The sequence below is a fragment of the Electrona antarctica genome (genome assembly GCF_951216825.1).
Source record: "Electrona antarctica genome assembly, chromosome: 11".
Taxonomy (NCBI): domain Eukaryota; kingdom Metazoa; phylum Chordata; class Actinopteri; order Myctophiformes; family Myctophidae; genus Electrona; species Electrona antarctica.
Window position 1 is genome coordinate 16487053 of NC_136792.1, and position 14236 is coordinate 16501288.

At 45.0% G+C, this 14236-nt stretch overlaps 1 protein-coding gene across 1 annotated transcript in view; it reads right to left on the minus strand.

Annotated features, from left to right (window-relative positions):
- cadm1b (cell adhesion molecule 1b) overlaps window positions 1-14236 on the minus strand; it is a gene marked incomplete at both ends in the record, with an annotated part of 170674 nt that overhangs the window by 60170 nt on the left and 96268 nt on the right. The window contains one exon of the mRNA XM_079515085.1: window positions 5344-5364. Within this exon, the coding sequence (XP_079371211.1) occupies window positions 5344-5364 (21 nt within the window). The remainder of the gene's footprint in view (window positions 1-5343; window positions 5365-14236) is intronic.

Genomic DNA, 14236 nt, shown 5'->3' on the forward strand with positions numbered 1-14236 from the left:
GGCACAACAAGTACATGTAGCCTAATACAGCAGAGAATCTGATTCATCATACGATACTGCAGTGCACAGAAAATAGCCGATCTACAAACTCACAATGCGTTACATCCAGCTTCTAGATCGGCTATTTCTGGTGTGCATGCAACAAAGTCTTGATAATTATGTCCTATACCCTCCTGCAAAAGAGACAAGAGGCATACACCTTAGTTGTAAACATAATGTGAACAGATCCTAGATCAAAAAAACTAATAATATTAAACCTGTCTGTTTGCCATGTCTAATCCCTCTAATATAAGAGCTCTGTGCAATGTTTGTCACTATTGATCTCCCCCAGCTCTGGAGTAGGCCCTGTGAGTCACTGCCAGATGGGCTGCAAGCTCCACTGCCCACAGAGAGGCAAAGAATGTGCCGATAAGACAGGGTGATACGTAGACAATTTGGGCAGAAGGTTGAGAAACAAAGGAAAGAGAGAGAGAGAGACAGACAGAGAGAGAGAGACAGACAGAGAGACAGACAGACAGACAGACAGCGCTCTCTCTCTCTCTGTCTGTTTCTCTGTCTAGACAGAGAAACAGACAGAGAGAGAGAGAGACACGATAAGGGAGATGAGTGGCTGGATGCAGTTTGTGGTGGTTAAGCTTTATCAGAGCCCCCCATCTGAGGTTCCATGTGACCAATGTGTGCTCAGCGGGTTCTGTTGTCTGTCTCCAGGAGCCACGGTGCTCTCAGCCACGGAGCCAGACTCTGCACCTTGGCAGCGATGACACTGACAGCTCTCAGACCTCATCATTACAACTCAACACTACACTACACCCCTCCGGTTTTCACAGACAAAATGCTTTTGTTTCCTGCCTTCGTTCCAGGTGAAGGAGGGAAGAGTGTAAAAAGTCACCTTGATGCTATATTTATCTGGTACAGGCCAAAAAAAGAGAAGAAAAACAGAAAAAAATAAAAATATGAAGGTTGGCAAAAGGCTTTTAAACACCTCAGATTCAAGCCAGCAGAAGAGCCCTTATGCCTAAATGTTTTTTTCTATTTTGAAAAACATTTAAAAATAGTTCAATTAGCCGATCTACAAGCTCACAATGTGTCGATGTAGATTGACACTATTTTAAAATATTTAAGTATAAATATTAGTATAAATATAAGTTTATATTGTAATGTTTAGGCACGAGGCTATGGCTCAAGGAAAAAGTATGAGCTCATTTGCATGCCTGAGTTGTTAGAAGCGTTAATTTTGACAACAAATTATGATTTAGTTTTAGCCATAGTCTTTTGGATACATTTTCCTTTAGTTTTAGTCATATTTTAGTCATCTGAAATGTTTTAGATTTAGTCTAGTTTTAGTCGACTAAATATAAGATTTTAAGCTACATCTACAGTTGATTTTGTCGACAAAAAAATGTTTTTGTCTGGCCTTGATGGCGTCGTAATGGCAGATTTTACACTTGGTTGCATGCTGAAAATAGCCGATCTACAGGCTTGCAGATCTCCCATTTTCAGAGCGCAACACCCGAGCACAACCGCCCCTAACATTTTAGTCTACTTTTTATTTGTTGGCATATTTAGTCTTATAGTTTTAGTCTTCATAGCTTAGTTATTGTTTAGTTTTCGTCAGTGAAAAAAGGTAGTCAACACTGGTTGTTAGACACCTGTCTGTTTTGACATTTACAACATGGTAGGGGGGGGGGGGGGGGCACATGTTGTATCTGAGGGTGATAATTGGAATAGACAGCCAAAGGAACACTTGACAAAAATGATCTCTGTGAGCGCAGAAAGCAACTATAGAAATGCACTCTGTCGAGCTGCCAACTTGCGCCTTGCACACAAGTAGGCCATGTATGGTATGGCCTACTTGTGCACAAGCAGAGCATGCCATGAGATGCGCTCACCACTGGCATGGTCTCCACTTTGTCTCTACTTTGAGTGCTACTAACTAATGTCTAATACAACTGGTGTTCTAAATCCTTTAGACCCCTTATTGACCTTATATACCAACCTTGAAACGTACCTTAGTTACGTACGTCACCAAGAATGGTGGTCCCCTATTGGCTGTTGATGGTGACGTAACCCAATGATGCTGGTCCCTGATTGGTCTACGGTCTTTAGACCCATTTAGACCTGACATCGAAATTAAAAAAATGTCTTCTAAATCATGACAGTTTTCTGAAATACCTATGTTTCTATATCAGTGGTGCTCAATATTTCATGTCAAGGACCCCCAGACTTATCTGAAAATATGTTGTTCCAGGGACGCCCCTGGAAGCTACGATTTGAGTAAAAACGTTCGCTCTGAAAGAATATATTTTCAAAGATTTGCGCCACATTTTTCACGATTTAAAAAAAAATTGCAGATCTACAAGCTCGTAGCGCGGCACTCGGTGCCACGCTATGAGCTTGCAGATCTGCTATTTTTCAATAGCTAAAGTAGAACAGAATGCTTTAAACACCAAAAGGGGTTCCCACCCGAAATTTGTTAAACAAGGGAGGACACATACAGTACATACCCCGACATACATACCCAGCCGATCGCAGTACTTGCTTGTGCAAGTAATAAGAAATGAACCTCCTCTGGAGGAAAGCTCCTCAGACCTGTCTACTGCAATGAACAATCCATTTCATTCCCCATAGCGGCCAGAGGCAGATATTGGTTCGTTGACACAAAGAGTGTAATGGGTGAAAACATGTCCGAAAACCACACACCAGGCCATTAGTGTTTAAAGCTGTAAGCTTCAGTTTTAATTTCAAGGAGACAGTGGACCATAAAAAGAGAAATATGTAAATGTAAGCTTTGCTCAGTGATTAGCACCCAATCAAATTGATGTTTGTTTTAGTGCATGAAATGTACACAGAAGTGTGCAATGAAACCAAGCGTGCTGGAGCAGTGAAGCTCAACCAGCTATACTTGAACTCAAACAAAACAGCAGGGGAGCCAAAAGCTCTGTGGAAATCTTTTGATGTCTGTATTATGTCAGTGATGTTAAAAGAAATACATTTGGTACTGGCAGTCACACCAGCAACATGCAGCAGCCTCAAAGAAGCAAGGTTATTCCATGCCCAATCTGCTGGACCGAGAGATAGATACATTCTCCATAAGATTTTGCACCCCTAAAGCAGAGTTGGTCCCCCTCCAATGTCCCAGCATACTGTAGGCTCATCTCCAATTCAAAACACACATAAATAACATCACTGTGATTAGCAATTGCATCAAAGTGAAAACAGGCCACGTTGTGGAACATGGAGGGTTTTCTGCGATCGGAGTAAACAGTTTCAATTGCCTTGGCATCCCGGTCGTGATTGGGTGCAAATGAGGAGAGGCAGTCATTAATTCTGGGTGGTGGGAGGGTGGAGATGGGGAGCTGAGGTGTGGGCAGAGGCATGGCACAGATGACTGGCTGATAAATTCACACTCATTCCAGCAGCTGTCTGGGAGAGTAAAGTGCCTGTATCTTCTACACATGGCTGCCCTCCTGTCCCTGCATCACAACATACTGAAAGAAACATTAAGGGACGGCCTTCAGAGATCTGTCTGAGGAGATATACAATCTTGTGTCTGACATAAGCTCTATTCAAAATGCAAAACAGCCCCATCTCTAGCAAATTTTATCAAATGTTGACAAAACTGGTCTATAGCCTATAAGGTCCATCATCCATATAGGTTAGAACAGGGGTTCTCAACCCGTGGGTCGCGACCCCTCGGGGGGTCGCCAAATAATTTTAGGGGGTCCCCAAATTATTAAAAAAAAAAAAAAGATTTATTTTCTTTATTTGTTTTTCACGATTTTTCAAAAATAGAAGACCTACAAGCTCGTAGCGCTATGAGCTTGTAGATCTGCTATTTTTAAATAGCTAAATTATAACAATGCTTAAAACACCAAAAGGGGTTCCCGCCCAAAATGGTTTAAGGTTATTGTAGCAGTCAATTTATATTGGGGCGGGGCGGGGCGGGGCGGGGGTCCCGAGACGTTGCCAAAGCATTTTCGGGGGTCCCCGGCCAAAAACGTTGAGAACCCCTGGGTTAGAACACATTAAACCAAGTTCCTTCTCCCTTTCAACGTGTTCCCCTGTTGTTTTCATAACAAAAGACAGGAGACAGAAAAGGGCAGCAAAAAGAGCACTCTGACCCCTCTCCCCTGAGTCACTGCTGTCTGCAGTAGCGTTGTCCTTTCAGCGAACAATAGCAGCATGACAAATATAGTGTTTGTTAACAAGGAAATGTCCCCTTTTCTCGCTCCCTGATGCTCCCTATTCACTGCTATATCAATCTCTTCCACAGTTTGGTCCTCGTGATACAATTCTGCACCAAAGATGTTCATGAGTAAACAAAACGGGACAGGATCCAATAATGGCATGGCTTCTTTGTGGATCACATCATGTTGATGATCATGTCACACTGACACTGATACACTGCGATTATGAATTTACAAAATGTGGGAAAAATATTCGCACACACACACAAATAATATGCAAAAGCTATTCTGGGATTTACTTCCTTGGCATATGGCAGTTTGCACAAGACATTTGGTGGACATAATTAGTGCTTAATTTTCTTTCCTATGCTTGTGGAGGTTTCACAAGTTTCAGAAACCACTCATTTGATTCCCTGGCTTTCGTGTTCAAAACACAAACTCTGTTGCAAGTTCCACATTCCATCTTGTCTAATGATGCTCTCTCGACTCATAGCATCAAACAAGATATATCTAATAACGGCAGGGTTTCCCTGTGGATCTGTGATGTCATGTCGACGATGTAATATTGATGATGTCAGTGTGGAACTCCATAATGTGGATTGAACTCCTAATCTCAGTTCTGAGATTATGAGTTCACAAGAAAAGAAGCGCAAGAAAAGAAGCGCTGGTTTGTGAGATTGGATATGAACAGACAAACACAGACTCACGTACACGCACGCACGCACGCACGCACGCACGCACGCGCTTGCGTGCATGCGCACGTGTGTGTCCATTCGACTTTGTCATGTGGCCAGAGGTGGTGGCATGTAGCCTATGTCCTTGATGTCATGGTGTGATATTGGGTGGTAGTTTTTGTGAAATGTTTGAGGACGGCTCTCTTCTTTTCAGATATAATAAGGTCTGTGGAATTCGTCTTACAGAAATATAGTCCATAACTAATAATTCACATCACATTCACATTATCCCTTGATGCCTGAAGAGAGTAGACTGATACAGAATAAGAAGCGACAGTACTTTGAACACTTCACCGTATTCTCACACACCGTATGGTAACCTCATGTAAATATCAATCATGGATGAAGGACAGACAGAGATAAACATTCAGTCAATGGAAACAGACAGAAACTGTATAATGTGAGCAGCAAACAGACTGTACCTGTCATGGTTTCAGCAGCTCCTGTTGTGTTGCAGGCAAGGTGGAGAGAAAGAGAAAAGACAGGTTGTAAGCAGACAGAATAAGCACATACCCACAATTCAATGCTATATGTTTTATGTTATAAGTGCATGGGATCCATCTAGTAATGCTTAAATACTTTATACTTAAATGCATCAGATGATCATTAAATTTATATAACACCAGCTATGCATTCTTCTACTCCCCCCCCCCCCCCCCCCCCCCAGATCTACAGCCTATCAAACAAAGTTTTTTGTTCCGCAATTTTGCGCTGTCGATGCAACAGCACGAGGAACATCCAGGCTTTGTTTTTGCTCCTTGTCTCTGTTTGAGATTCCAGCCAGCCCTGTGCTAGGGGAGCCCCTGCTTGGAGACACTCCCCTGGGGCACAAATGCACGCTGGAGAGGAGAGCACCCGTTTGGAACAGTGCCCGCTCAGACCGGCATCTCACGGGGCATGGGAGACTGGCATGTTCCCTTGCAGCAGTGCTCGGGGCCTATCCACTGGGGAATGGCCTCTATCATTCAGTGCCTACCACATTCATGAACCCCCCTCACTGCACACCCTTCTGCATTGTGATTCTCACAAACCATTTTTATCATGTTAGCAACTGACACAGACTTCCACTTTGTTACTTTTGTCTGCCCTGTGAAAGACATAGGTATGAATGCGATGTGAGGTGGCCTACAGCATGTGGTAGTGAAGGGCTGTCTCAGTTGTCATTGTTAGCGTAATAAGAGTGCAGTGCATGGCATATGTCCTTGTTATACTACTTTGTGCATTCTCATGTGTCAGCAATCCCCCACAGGACAGAAGTGATAACTGACAACAAATCACACACGATGGAGAATAAATTCCAAACAATGTCCAGGCAGTATACAGTACGTATACCAACAAAGGCCATGCACTGCATACGAGGCGCGCGATTCAATATAGTTGAATCAATACAGAGACACACAAACACACACACACACACACACACACACACACACACACACACACACACACACACACACACACACACACACACACACACACACACACACACACACACAATGAAAAAACAATGTTCAAACCTAGAACCTTCAGCCTGGTGGAGTTAGTGAGGATTTTGATTAGCTTAAAGCAGCCCCTGACGTTACTAAACAATAAAAAATCTCTTCATGTTGTTGCTTGTATTAAATTAACTACATTTTGCAGAGAATTGCAGCAATAACACTGCTGGCGGCCTCTGGCTCGGTGTGTAACAAGCTCGTCAACAGAGACAAGTATCTTAACAGAGAGACGGTGGTGACACCATCCCTAACCCCCCAGTATGATCCACTTTCTCCTGGTGGCCTCGGAGAGAGTGCTATAAATAGCATTGAGGTGGCGTGTCTGCGCTGCTCCCCTGCCGCCCCGCCGTACCTGCAGCACATTAGGTAGGAGTTATGAGGTGCCAGCTCGCCTGTGATTAGATGTCATGCCTGTCGCTCTGCTTAGACAGCATTGATAGACAGATTTCAGGGGAAATGCGTGTGATGCCATTCGTGCGAGTGCGGCCACTGCACCAATCTGTCAATCACGCAGGATAAGAGCAGGCAGACAAACCCGTCCTCCAAATAATGTCTGCCCTTGTCTCCTCCACTCCTATCCCTTTACTATAGCCTACTCATCCCATTCACAGGCTCTGTAGAGTGAGCCAGAATATGATGCCCAGACATGTAGAAGTGGAACGTTTCTGCTTTCTATAGACAAGTTATGCTGCATTTAATGTCAGAAATGCAGTTATTGTGAACACTTAGAAACCGATGATTCTTGACTCTTGTGGTGCACAATAGACTGTAAAGGGAATGAAGATCTAAGTGTTTTACCAAGCTATTCAACAGTACGGCATTCGTTTAACTCATTGTTGAATCTACGCTAAGCTATTTTTCAGTCAATGAGCCAGAATAATATTTCAGAAGACTGATGTCTGTGTAACAACAATGTCATAAAGCATCTCTCTCTCTCTCTCTCTCTCTCTCTCTGCATCATTTCTTCTCTGCGTGTGTGTGCGCACGTGTCCGTGTGTCGGGTTGTGTGTATATCTATTCATGTATAGGTGGAAGGTTATAGTAGGCTGTCTGCCATGCATATTCATTAGTGTGTGTGTGTGTGTGTGTGTGTGTGTGTGTGTGTGTGTGTGTGTGTGTGTGTGTGTGTGTGTGTGTGTGTGTGTGTGTGTGTGTGTGTGTGTGTGTGTGTGTGTGTGTGTGTGTGGGGGGGGGGGTGCGTGTGTGTGCGTGCATGTGTGTGTGCGCGTGTGTGTACGTACGTCTATCCACTAATTTGCTACCTGTTCAGAAAGTGATGTCCGCAGCATGCTAATTCCTGTTTCCCAAAGCGCACCGAAAACGGTATGACCTCCATTATAATACTGAAAAAATAATGTAGGATTGCGCCATCCAACTATTGTTTTCCTTCATTTTGATTCCGTTCAACAACCTCTCTGCCTTTGTTATTCTCAGCCACCACCACAGTACAGCTCAATCCTGCAGGTATCTGCACAGCAAGATCCTGCAGAGAATTCATTTATCTCTCGCAGCGAGCTTAAATTAACTATCGGAGTTAAATTAACACATTTTGCTGCGTACCTGCCTGTGAGATATCCATGAAAACACCTATCTAAAACACCACAGGGATTATTAACACTAATTCCTCCCCTGAGCAGATTGAGACATGTTAATCAATAATCTTACAAGAGCTGCCAAAGATGTTCCCCTCTCCTGTAAGTAAACTATATGTAATAATAAAAATGAATTGCATTTTTATAGCGCTTTTCCAAGTGCTCAAATTGCTTTATTCATTCATTCATACATTGGGAGGTGAAGCGGCGAACAGTCGATGCCAGCTTCCTCACTTCCCACATTCACACACCAATGGTGGCAAACTCACACCGACCAACTCATTGGAGGCAATGTAGGGTTCAGTGTCTTACCCAAGAAACACTTCGAACCGCCGACCCAGGAATCATTGGACGACCTGCTCTACCTCCTGAGCCACAGCCGCCCATATGTACAGTAATTGGGGATTTCTATAAGCATTCCCACTTAATGTGTTAAATTGCTCTGTATTTGTGAGATTTACTATAGAAATCATCTTGGTTGGGCTGAAACTTTGTTCCAATGAATCAAATGTTATTTAGTCATATTTCTAAAAACCATAGACAGACTTAACCATACTGTAGGTGAAAATGGGGGAAGCTGGGCAGTGGTGGAGTACATGGACTCAAGTACTGTACTTAAGTACAACTTTGAGGAATTTCCATTTCCATTTTCTACCTTTATTTCTACTCTACAATTTTTAAAAACTTTAGTCACTGTTTACTTTGTAGATTCTTAATTATTCTTTATTATTATTATATTTTGTATTATTATTACAAAACATGCACGACTTCACTGGCCTACTTTAGCTGTTTGAAAATAGCCGATCTACAAACTCACATTGCGTCACAATATTTTCAAATGATTTGTATAGTATACAAGTAGTATACAGTACTTCGCATTGCAGTATTGGTACTTTTACTTAAGTAAAACATTTGAGTACTTTTTCCACCACTGCAGCTGTCGCTCAAGCAAAAAAAAAAAAAGCACTCCCCCATCACTGACTATACTGTACAAAACAAAACTACCTGGTTCAAAAAAAATTCGGATCTCCTGCATGGTGGAGACAACATCGTGCAGGAGACGTTGCTCAAGAGTACACAGGCTAGTAATGACGGAATTACATCGTCTTACCGAGCTAATGAATAGATTGTGTTGATATATTGTACATATATCATGAAATGTAATTAAATGTTATTTTGGTTTCCTAATTAACACACTGTCTACCTGAGTGATATATCATTCACTGTAACCAAACTGTGGCTGGAGGGATGTGGTGCTTTCCAGATAAGATGTATGTATACAGTAAATTGATTGATAGGGAAAAACAATTTGGTTTGAGAGCAGAGTAGGCCACCACTTGGTTTGAGAGCAGAGTAGGCCACCACTTGGTTTGAGAGCAGAGTAGGCCACCACTTGGTTTGAGAGCAGAGTAGACCACCACTTGGTTTGAGAGCAGAGTAGGCCACCACTTGGTTTGAGAGCAGAGTAGGCCACCACTTGGTTTGAGAGCAGAGTAGGCCACCACTTGGTTTGAGAGCAGAGTAGGCCACCACTTGGTTTGAGAGCAGAGTAGGCCACCACTTGGTTTGAGAGCAGAGTAGGCCACCACTTGGTTTGAGAGCAGATTATAGGCCACCACTTGGTTTGAGAGCAGAGTAGGCCACCACTTGGTTTGAGAGCAGAGTAGGCCACCACTTGGTTTGAGAGCAGAGTAGGCCACCACTTGGTTTGAGAGCAGAGTAGGCCACCACTTGGTTTGAGAGCAGAGTAGGCCACCACTTGGTTTGAGAGCAGAGTAGGCCACCACTTGGTTTGAGAGCAGAGTAGGCCACCACTTGGTTTGAGAGCAGAGTAGGCCACCACTTGGTTTGAGAGCAGAGTAGGCCACCACTTGGTTTGAGAGCAGATTATAGGCCACCACTTGGTTTGAGAGCAGAGTAGGCCACCACTTGGTTTGAGAGCAGAGTAGGCCACCACTTGGTTTGAGAGCAGATTATAGGCCACCACTTGGTTTGAGAGCAGAGTAGGCCACCACTTGGTTTGAGAGCAGAGTAGGCCACCACTTGGTTTGAGAGCAGAGTAGGCCACCACTTGGTTTGAGAGCAGATTATAGGCCACCACTTGGTTTGAGAGCAGAGTAGGCCACCACTTGGTTTGAGAGCAGAGTAGGCCACCACTTGGTTTGAGAGCAGATTATAGGCCACCACTTGGTTTGAGAGCAGAGTAGGCCACCACTTGGTTTGAGAGCAGAGTAGGCCACCACTTGGTTTGAGAGCAGATTATAGGCCACCACTTGGTTTGAGAGCAGAGTGGGCCACCACTTGGTTTGAGAGCAGATTAGGCCACCACTTGGTTTGAGAGCAGAGTGGGCCACCACTTGGTTTGAGAGCAGAGCGGGCCACCACTTGGTTTGAGAGCAGAGCAGGCCACCACTTGGTTTGAGAGCAGAGCAGGCCACAACTTGGTTTGAGAGCAGAGCAGGCCACCACTTGGTTTGAGAGCAGAGTAGGCCACCACTTGGTTTGAGAGCAGAGTAGGCCACCGCTTGGTTAGAGAGCAGAGTAGGCCACCGCTTGGTTTGAGAGCAGAGTGGGCCACCACTTGGTTTGAGAGCAGAGTGGGCCACCACTTGGTTTGAGAGCAGAGTAGGCCACCACTTGGTTTGAGAGCAGAGTAGGCCACCACTTGGTTTGAGAGCAGAGTAGGCCACCGCTTGGTTTGAGAGCAGAGTAGGCCACCGCTTGGTTAGAGAGCAGAGTAGGCCACCACTTGGTTTGAGAGCAGAGTAGGCCACCACTTGGTTTGAGAGCAGAGTAGGTCACCACTTGGTTTGAGAGCAGAGTAGGCCACCACTTGGTTTGAGAGCAGAGTAGGCCACCACTTGGTTTGAGAGCAGAGTAGGCCACCACTTGGTTTGAGAGCAGAGTAGGCCACCACTTGGTTTGAGAGCAGAGTAGGCCACCACTTGGTTTGAGAGCAGAGTAGGCCACCACTTGGTTTGAGAGCAGAGTAGGCCACCACTTGGTTTGAGAGCAGAGTAGGCCACCACTTGGTTTGAGAGCAGAGTAGGCCACCACTTGGTTTGAGAGCAGAGTAGGCCACCACTTGGTTTGAGAGCAGAGTAGGCCACCACTTGGTTTGAGAGCAGAGTAGGCCACCACTTGGTTTGAGAGCAGAGTAGACCACCACTTGGTTTGAGAGCAGAGTAGGCCACCACTTGGTTAGAGAGCAGAGTAGGCCACCACTTGGTTTGAGAGCAGAGTAGGCCACCACTTGGTTTGAGAGCAGAGTAGGCCACCACTTGGTTTGAGAGCAGAGTAGGCCACCACTTGGTTTGAGAGCAGAGTAGGCCACCACTTGGTTTGAGAGCAGAGTAGACCACCACTTGGTTTGAGAGCAGAGTAGGCCTAAGGCCACCACTTGGTTTGAGAGCAGAGTAGGCCACCACTTGGTTTGAGAGCAGAGTAGGCCACCACTTGGTTTGAGAGCAGAGTAGGCCACCACTTGGTTTGAGAGCAGAGTAGGCCACCACTTGGTTTGAGAGCAGAGTAGGCCACCACTTGGTTTGAGAGCAGAGTAGGCCACCACTTGGTTTGAGAGCAGAGTAGGCCACCACTTGGTTTGAGAGCAGAGTAGGCCACCACTTGGTTTGAGAGCAGAGTAGGCCACCACTTGGTTTGAGAGCAGAGTAGGCCACCACTTGGTTTGAGAGCAGAGTAGGCCACCACTTGGTTTGAGAGCAGAGTAGGCCACCACTTGGTTTGAGAGCAGAGTAGGCCACCACTTGGTTTGAGAGCAGAGTAGACCACCACTTGGTTTGAGAGCAGAGTAGGCCACCACTTGGTTTGAGAGCAGAGTAGGCCACCACTTGGTTTGAGAGCAGAGTAGGCCACCACTTGGTTTGAGAGCAGAGTAGGCCACCACTTGGTTTGAGAGCAGAGTAGGCCACCACTTGGTTTGAGAGCAGAGTAGGCCACCACTTGGTTTGAGAGCAGAGTAGACCACCACTTGGTTTGAGAGCAGAGTAGGCCTAAGGCCACCACTTGGTTTGAGAGCAGAGTAGGCCACCACTTGGTTTGAGAGCAGAGTAGGCCACCACTTGGTTTGAGAGCAGAGTAGGCCACCACTTGGTTTGAGAGCAGAGTAGGCCACCACTTGGTTTGAGAGCAGAGTAGGCCACCACTTGGTTTGAGAGCAGAGTAGGCCACCACTTGGTTTGAGAGCAGAGTAGGCCACCACTTGGTTTGAGAGCAGAGTAGGCCACCACTTGGTTTGAGAGCAGAGTAGGCCACCACTTGGTTTGAGAGCAGAGTAGGCCACCACTTGGTTTGAGAGCAGAGTAGGCCACCACTTGGTTTGAGAGCAGAGTAGGCCACCACTTGGTTTGAGAGCAGAGTAGGCCACCACTTGGTTTGAGAGCAGAGTAGACCACCACTTGGTTTGAGAGCAGAGTAGGCCACCACTTGGTTAGAGAGCAGAGTAGGCCACCACTTGGTTTGAGAGCAGAGTAGGCCACCACTTGGTTTGAGAGCAGAGTAGGCCACCACTTGGTTTGAGAGCAGAGTAGGCCACCACTTGGTTTGAGAGCAGAGTAGGCCACCACTTGGTTTGAGAGCAGAGTAGACCACCACTTGGTTTGAGAGCAGAGTAGGCCTAAGGCCACCACTTGGTTTGAGAGCAGAGTAGGCCTAAGGCCACCACTTGGTTTGAGAGCAGAGTAGGCCACCACTTGGTTTGAGAGCAGAGTGGGCCACCACTTGGTTTGAGAGCAGAGTGGGCCACCACTTGGTTTGACTCAGAGCAGAGTAGGCCACCACTTGGTTTGAGAGCAGAGTAGGCCACCACTTGGTTTGAGAGCAGAGTGGGCCACCACTTGGTTTGACTCAGAGCAGATTAGGCCACCACTTGAACCCTAATTCTGGGGCGAACATGCTGCAGAAATAGCAGATCTACTGTACATGCTCAAATCGTATCGCGTTGCGGCATGTGAGCTTATACAGTATAGTAGATCTGCTATTTTTAGCAAAGAGATTTGGTGCCTAGGGAAAGAAAGTAGAACTATATTGATGAGTATTTTTCCTTCCTTAAATTTGATGGATCAATTAAAACAAAGCAAATACCATTAAGACTTAACAAAAAAGGGCACTTATTGGTCACGAGGACAGGGCCTCAAACCCCCTTAAGCCATATCGGTGCATGTGCCTGGATCGAGGGACATATGGTAGGTAGCATGTTTTCTGTCATAGTATATTATACCTACGTATAGCAGTTGATGAACAACAGGTGCAGGTTATAGGAACAAATCTCAGTGTCATTTAGTGTCATCTCCCATTTAGTGTAAAATATTTACATTGTAAGAAGAACCTCTAATCTCTCAGGACAAAAAACAATTAATAAAGTTGTCATGGTACAGAAGAATACAGTGACATACCGTCAGATGTGGCTGCGACAGTGCGTTATTTTTTTTCAACCAAACAAAGTTCGATTCATGTATTTTTTTGGTTGAGGTAAAAACTGAAAAGATGTGTGCAAGTATTTTTACATGGCTGTCATGTTGGATACAGCATAACATCCAAGCAGCGCAGCAGGTGCTCTGAGGCTTTGATTAGACAGTGGTCTGATATAGAGAAATTATCAAGAAATTACACCGCAATGAAGCACGAGGTCAGTCTCCGCAGGTTGGCAGAGAGAGTCTAGCGCCCAGAACATTATTATATACAAGATAATTGACACTGGGTGAAATTTTTTATCATAGGATAACATTTTTAAAGAGAAAATAAAAAAAGAATTAACACCCCGCTGAATTCAGCGATTGACCAATCAGAATCCAGCATTCAACCAAGCCGTGTCCTTCTAAGAGCCTCGTTCAGAAGCATTACTATTCAAGCACTCAAAGTCATACAGATTTCCAGGAATGGCAATAACTTAAATGGCCCAATATATCTCATAGTTGGTCAGTTTTGTTGCTAGCTAGAAAGACATTCCTTTTTTGCTGTAGGCAAGATCATCCACTGTGTTCAGTTAGCAGGATGGCAGTGTGCAACAAGATCATCCACTGTGTTCAGTTAGCAGGATGGCAGTGTGCAACAAACCCGCACATGGCTGCATAAAACAGATCTCGGGGAAAGCTTAACCTCTGACCTCCTCTATATTCAGACATATTCAGTCATTCTTTCGATGACTCTTTTGTTTTTTAGCCTAGTAGCCAAAAAGTGAACCCGGACATGTTGAGTACACCAACGTTTTA